The sequence below is a fragment of the Semicossyphus pulcher genome, unplaced genomic scaffold (assembly GCF_022749685.1).
Source record: "Semicossyphus pulcher isolate SPU_LCO1_2020_fin unplaced genomic scaffold, fSemPul1.0.p SCAF_1, whole genome shotgun sequence".
Lineage (NCBI taxonomy): Eukaryota > Metazoa > Chordata > Actinopteri > Labriformes > Labridae > Semicossyphus > Semicossyphus pulcher.
In genome coordinates this window covers 29597098-29603761 of record NW_027211603.1, presented here as the reverse complement: position 1 = coordinate 29603761, position 6664 = coordinate 29597098, and the positions used below count along the sequence as shown (strand labels likewise).

The 6664-nt window shown below is 55.8% G+C and overlaps 2 protein-coding genes across 2 annotated transcripts; both read right to left on the bottom strand.

Annotated features, from left to right (window-relative positions):
* Nucleotides 1-428: 428 nt before the first annotated feature.
* On the bottom strand, nucleotides 429-1250 carry LOC138589568 (uncharacterized). Its single transcript, XM_069659962.1, has one exon. It carries the CDS (start codon nucleotides 1248-1250, stop codon nucleotides 429-431), a length of 822 nt encoding a protein of 273 aa, XP_069516063.1.
* Nucleotides 1251-1285: 35 nt separating this feature from the next.
* LOC138589491 (fibroin heavy chain-like) lies at nucleotides 1286-3251 on the bottom strand. Its single transcript, XM_069659837.1, has 2 exons — nucleotides 2742-3251; nucleotides 1286-2434 (listed from the first exon to the last, which is right to left on the bottom strand). Exons 1-2 carry the CDS (start codon nucleotides 3249-3251, stop codon nucleotides 1286-1288), a joined length of 1659 nt encoding a protein of 552 aa, XP_069515938.1.
* Nucleotides 3252-6664: the final 3413 nt, after the last annotated feature.

Here is a 6664-nt window from a genome sequence, read left to right as displayed (position 1 = left end):
GCCCCCGTGCTCCAGTTCCGACACCTGCTCCTGCCCCCGTGCTCCAGTTCCGACACCTGCTCCTGCCCCCGTGCTCCAGTTCCGACACCTGCTCCTGCCCCCGTGCTCCAGTCCGACTCCTGCTCTGCCCCCTGTGTTCCAGTCTGCTCCTTGGCCAACATCTGCTCCAGTCCTGACTCCTGCTCTTGCCCACGGGTTCCAGTCAGCTCCCCGGCAACTCCTGCTCCAGTCCCAACACCAGCTCCTGCTCCCTGGCCACTCCTGCTCCTGACTTGACTCCTGCTCCTGCCCCCATGTTCCAGCTGGCTCCCTGGCCTTCTCCTGCTCCAGTCCCGACTCCTGGTCTTGTCTTCATGTTCCTGTCCTGTCCTCATGTTCCAGTCCCGACTTCTGCTCCTGGTTCCGACTCCTGCTCCTTCCCCCGTGCCTCAGTCTGCTCCCCTGCTGGCTCCTGCTCCAGTCCCAACTCCAGGTCCTGTCTTCATGTTCCAGTCCCGACTTCTGCTCCTGGTTCCGACACCTGCTCCCACCCCTGTGCTCCAGTCCTGACACCTGCTCCTGCCCTGTGCTCCAGTCCTGACACCTGCTCCTGCCCCTGTGCTCCAGTCCTGACTCCTACTCCTGCCCCCGTGCTCCAGTCCGACCCCTGCTCCTGCCCCTGTGTTCCAGTCTGCTCCTTGGCCAACATCTGCTCCAGTCCCAACCCCAGCTCCTGCTCCTTGGCCAACTCCTGCTCCATTCTTGATGCCTGCTCTTGCCCCTTTGCTCCAGTCCTGACTCCTACTCCTTGTCCAGTCTGCTCCTTGGCCAACTCCTGCTCCATTCTTGATGCCTGCTCTTGCCCCTGTGCTCCAGTCCTGACTCCTACTCCTTGTCCAGTCTGCTCCTTGGCCAACTCCTGCTCCATTCTTGATGCCTGCTCTTGCCCCTGTGCTCCAGTCCTGACTCCTACTCCTGGTCCAGTCAGCTCCCTGGCCACTCCTGCTCCAGTCCGGCACCTGCTTCTGTGCTCCAGTCCTGACACCTGCTCCTGCCCCCGTGCTCCAGTCCGACTCCTGCTCCGCCCCCTGTGTTCCAGTCTGCTCCTTGGCCAACATCTGCTCCAGTCCTGACTCCTGCTCTTGCCCACGGGTTCCAGTCAGCTCCCTGGCCACTCCTGCTCCTGACCCGACTCCTGCTCCTGTCCCCATGTTCCAGCTGGCTCCCTGGCTGACTCCTGCTCCAGTCCCAACTCCTGGTCCTGTCTCCATGTTCCGGTCCCGTCCTCATGTTCCAGTCCCAACTCCTACCCCCGTGCCCCAGTCAGCGCCCCTGCTGGCTCCTGCTCCAGTTTTAACACCTGCTCCTGCCCCCACACTTCAGTCTGCTCCTTGGCCAACTCCTGCTCCAGTCCTGACTCCTGCTCTTGCCCCTGGGTTCCAGTCATTTCCCTGGCAACTCCTGCCCTCATGTTCCAGTCTGCTCCCTTGCCACTCATGCTCCAGTCTTGACACCTGCTCCTACCCCCCTGCTCCAGTCCTGACTCCTGCCTCCTGTTCCAGTCTGCTCCCTGGCCAACTCCTGCTCTAGCCCCCTGGTTCCAGTTGGCTCCCTGGCCTATTTGTTCTACAGTCCTGACTCCTCCCCTTTTGTCCATGTTCCAGTCCTGACTCCTGCTCCAGTCCCTGTGTTCCAGCTCGCTCCCTGGCCCACTCCTGCTCCAGTCCTGCTCCCGCTCTTGCCCTGGGTTCCAGTACTGGCTCCTTCTCCTGCCCCCAGGTTCCAGTCGGCTCCCCAGCCACTCCTGCTCCAGTCCCAACTCATGCCCCTGTGCTCCAGTCCCAACACCAGCTCCTGCCCCCTTTGCTCCAGTCAGCTTCCCGGCAAGTTCCTGCTCCTGCCCCGGCTCCTGCCCCTTTGCTCCAGTCCGACCCTTTCCTGCCCCTTTGCTCCAGTCCCACACCTGCTCCTGCCCCCGTGTTCCAGTCTGCTCCTTGGCCAACATCTGCTCCAGTCCTGACTCCTGCTCCTGCCCCTGTGCTCCAGTCCTGACTCCTGCTCCTTTTCCAGTCTGCTCCCTGGCCAACTCCTGCTCCAGTCCTGACTCCTGGTCCTGCCCCCATGTTCCAGTCGGTTCCCATACCAATCCTGCTCCTGACTCGACTCCTACTCCTGCCCCCATGTCCAAGTCAGCTCCCCGGCTGGCTCCTGCTCCAGTCCGGCACCTGGTTCTGTGCTCCAGTCCTGACACCTGCTCCAGTCCTGACTCCTGCTCCTGCCTCCTGTTGCAGTCTGCTCTCTGGCCTATTTCTTCTACAGTCCTGACTCCTCCCCTTTTCCTTTCCCTGTGTTCCAGCTCGCTCCCAGGCCCACTCCTGCTCCCGCTCTTGTCCAATTTTCCAGTATTGATTCCTCCTCCTGCCCCCAGGTTCCAGTCTGTCCCCAGCCACTCATGCTACAGTCCCAACTCATGCCCCTGGGCTCCAGTTCCAACACCAGCTCCTGCCCCTTTGCTCCAGTCCGACTCCTTCACCTGCCCCCATGCCCCAGTCCTGACACCTGCTCCTGCCCCCGTGTTCCAGTCTGTCCCCAGCCACTTCTGCTCCAGTCCCAACTCATGCCCCTGTGCTCCAGTTCCTTCCTCCTGTTCCAGTCTTCTCCCTGGCCAACTCCTGCTCTTACCCCCCGGTTCCTGTTGGCTCCCTGGCCTACTTCTTCTACAGTCCTGACTCCTCCCCTTTTGTCCATGTTCCAGTCCTGACTCCTGCTCCAGTCCCTGTGTTCCAGCTCGCTCCCTGGCCCGCTCCTGCTCCAGTCCTGCTCCCGCTCTTGCCCTGGGTTCCAGTACTGGCTCCTTCTCCTGCCCCCAGGTTCCAGTCTGTCCCCAGCCACTCCTGCTCCAGTCCCAACTCATGCCCCTGTGCTCCAGTCCCAACACCAGCTCCTGCCCCCTTTGCTCCAGTCAGCTTCCCGGCAAGTTCCTGCTCCTGCCCCGGCTCCTGCCCCTTTGCTCCAGTCCGACCCTTTCCTGCCCCTTTGCTCCAGTCCCACACCTGCTCCTGCCCCCGTGTTCCAGTCTGCTCCTTGGCCAACATCTGCTCCAGTCCTGACTCCTGCTCCTGCCCCTGTGCTCCAGTCCTGACTCCTGCTCCTTTTCCAGTCTGCTCCCTGGCCAACTCCTGCTCCAGTCCTGACTCCTGGTCCTGCCCCCATGTTCCAGTCGGTTCCCATACCAATCCTGCTCCTGACTCGACTCCTACTCCTGCCCCCATGTCCAAGTCAGCTCCCCGGCTGGCTCCTGCTCCAGTCCGGCACCTGGTTCTGTGCTCCAGTCCTGACACCTGCTCCAGTCCTGACTCCTGCTCCTGCCTCCTGTTGCAGTCTGCTCTCTGGCCTATTTCTTCTACAGTCCTGACTCCTCCCCTTTTCCTTTCCCTGTGTTCCAGCTCGCTCCCAGGCCCACTCCTGCTCCCGCTCTTGTCCAATTTTCCAGTATTGATTCCTCCTCCTGCCCCCAGGTTCCAGTCTGTCCCCAGCCACTCATGCTACAGTCCCAACTCATGCCCCTGGGCTCCAGTTCCAACACCAGCTCCTGCCCCTTTGCTCCAGTCCGACTCCTGCACCTGCCCCCATGCCCCAGTCCTGACACCTGCTCCTGCCCCCGTGTTCCAGTCTGTCCCCAGCCACTTCTGCTCCAGTCCCAACTCATGCCCCTGTGCTCCAGTTCCTTCCTCCTGTTCCAGTCTTCTCCCTGGCCAACTCCTGCTCTTACCCCCCGGTTCCTGTTGGCTCCCTGGCCTACTTCTTCTACAGTCCTGACTCCTCCCCTTTTGTCCGTGTTCCAGTACTGACTCCTGCTCCAGTCCCTGTGTTCCAGCTCGCTCCCTGGCCCGCTCCTGCTCCAGTCCTGCTCCCGCTCTTGCCCTGGATTTCAGTATTGACTCCTTCTCATGCCCCCAGGTTCCAGTCTGTCCCCAGCCACTTCTGCTCCAGTCCCAACTCATGCCCCTGTGCTCCAGTCCCAACACCAGCTGCTGCCCCCGTGCACCAGTCAGCTTCCCGCCAAGTTCCTGCTCCTGCCCCTTTGCTCCTGTCCCGACACCTGCTCCTGCCCCCGTGCTCCAGTCCGACTCCTGCTCGTGCCCCCGTGTTCCAGTCTTCTCCTTGGCCAACATCTGCTCCAGTCCTGACTCCTGCTCTTTCCCACGGGTTCCAGTCAGCTCCCCGGCCACTCCTGCTCCTGACTCGATTCCTGCTCCTGCCCCCATGTTCCAGCTGGCTCCCTGGCTGACTCCTGCTCCAGTCCCGACTCCTGGTCCTGTCCTCATATTCCAGTCCTGACTCCTGCTCCTGCCCCCATGTGCCAGTCTGCTCCTTGGCCAACTCCTGCTCTAGTCCTTACTCCTGCACTTGCCCTTGGGTTCCAGTCAGCTCCCCAGCCACTCCTGCCCTCATGTTCCAGTCTGCTCCTTGGCCAACTCCTGCTCCAGTCCCGACACCTGCTCCCACCCCTGTGCTCCAGTCCCGACACCTGCTCCCGCCCCCGTGCTCCAATCTTGACACCTGCTCCCGCCCCCGTGCTCCAATCTTGACACCTGCTCCCGCCCCCGTGCTCCAGTCTTGACACCTGCTCCCGCCCCCATGCTCCAGTCCTGAGTCCTGCTCCTGCCCCCATGTTCCAATTAGTTTGCTTAGTCTGCTGCTACTGTGACCCAACCCTGGATAAGCGAAAGATAATGGATGGATGGATGGAAAATTCATCCCTCAAGAAGGTCAATTCCTTTCTTGAAGCAGCACATAAGCCACTCTTCAAACAGCTGAGCTGCATGCCACCCAAGGTCAGGCTACTTCTTAAAGAATGGAAGAAGCTTGAATTTCAAGATGGGGTGTTGTATAGGAAATGTCTTGTGAATACACTGAAATCTATCAGCTTGCCCTTCCCCAACAATTCAGAGACTGAGCTTTAAGTGGCGTACACAAAGAAGTTGGCCATTTAGGGGCTGAATGTGCCCACAGCCTTGTTCATGCAAGACTTTATTAGCCTAAAATGGCGAAGGCCATTAAAGAAATGTCAAATGTGAAAGGTGCTTCAGTAAAACAAGCCTACAAAAAGCTGGAACTGGTGTGCATGGACTATGTGCCGATAGAGCCTGACAGTCGTGATACAAGAAACATACTGGTCATTACCGACCACTCAATGAAATTTGCAGTTGCAATTCCAAATAGAGACCAAAAGGCAAAGACTACTGCAAATAGTCTAGTATAAAGGAATTCTCTTCTGTCATAGGAGTGGAAAAGGTGTGCACCACACCTAATCACCCTCAAGGGAACCCTGTAGAGCGTTACAAATGCACACTCTGAGTATGCTTGGAACCCTGGAGGAGAAAGACAAAAATAATTGGAGAGACTATGTGCCACATGTTTGTGCATACAATTGTACAAGGAACGACACAACTGGCTACGCAACCTATGAATTAATGTTCATCCTGCGTCACCAGTTGACTTTATCCAGGAACCAGTCCTACTGCGGGTCCTGATGGTACTGTTTCAGAGTATGTTCACAAACTGTGCCAGCGTCTGCAGGAAAGCTATACACTGGTTTCTGACAGAGCACGTAAGAGAGGAGAACAAAACAACCAGATTTTACACCAAAATCAGGCTAACTGAACTTGTCATAGGAGACAGTGTTAGTGTGAAATGTTAACATTTGTTAAAATCATAAATTATCTGATAGGAGTGAACAATTCATGTTGCGGAGAAGAGGATCAATGAGGGACCTTTCTATGTAGTCAAGCCTGAGAGAGGCAATGGTCCACATCGCACAGTACATGGAGATCTTATTTACTTCAGTGTTCTGCCCATTAATGCTGCTCCAGAAGATGAAATGGACAAAAGATTCTAGGAGGGAAAAGGAAAGAAGCAGGAAAGAATCAGACAAAGACATGAATCAGAGTGATCAGGAAGAGGACATAAGTGAAGAGGATGAAAGTTATTGTTTTGAGAGGGCATAGTGGTAACAACAAAAGTTGAAGTGATTTTTCTCTTCTTGTTATCCAGAGAGAGTACAGACGATACAAGTATGATAGTAGTGCCAGCAAGTAGCACTCATGAAGTAAGTCAAAATTGATTTATAACTGGGTTTCAAGTGGAAACTAGTAACAGTAAATAAGTACAGATTTTCAGAATCTGGAAAAGAAAGTTATTCAAAAGCCATTGAGCTGCTGACCCAGTCGCAGCGGCGAGGGTATTGAATATTCCGGATTTTTTTGTTGATGCTGTACAGCAGACAGAACTGTGCTGCTCAAGTCTCCACCATTCCACTGCCTCCTGCTTTCCATCTCCATCACCACCATCTTCTCACCGTGCACTGGATCTTCATAATCGTCATCATCTTCAATCTCCACTACTCATTGGACTCAACCTTCCTCATCTTTTCCATCATCTCGGGAGTCAGGATGGACAGTTTTCCTTGCTAATTATGGTAGGAACTTCAGTGCATGCTCTTCAAAGAATAAAAAAAATCATGAAACAGTGCTGAACAAACATACGTACGCAGGTACAGACAGTTTAATTCTGTTTTTTTTATTTGATGTTTTTTATTGGTTCTAAAATCAGTGGCTGAAGTACAGGTGTACAAGTTTAGTGATTCCTTTAACAAAATGTTAAACCTTGTGCTGTAAATGAA

Bases quoted from the DNA above. Each gene is read 5' to 3' on its own strand.
- LOC138589568 (XM_069659962.1), bottom strand. From the start codon at position 1,250: ATGGAGACAGGACCAGGAGTTGGGACTGGAGCAGGAGTCAGCCAGGGA.
- LOC138589491 (XM_069659837.1), bottom strand. From the start codon at position 3,251: ATGGGGGCAGGAGTAGGAGTCGAGTCAGGAGCAGGATTGGTATGGGAA. The intron at 2,435-2,741 runs GTCAGGACTGGA...TTGGGACTGTAG, and splicing joins ACACAGGGACTGGAGCAGGA to CATGAGTGGCTGGGGACAGA.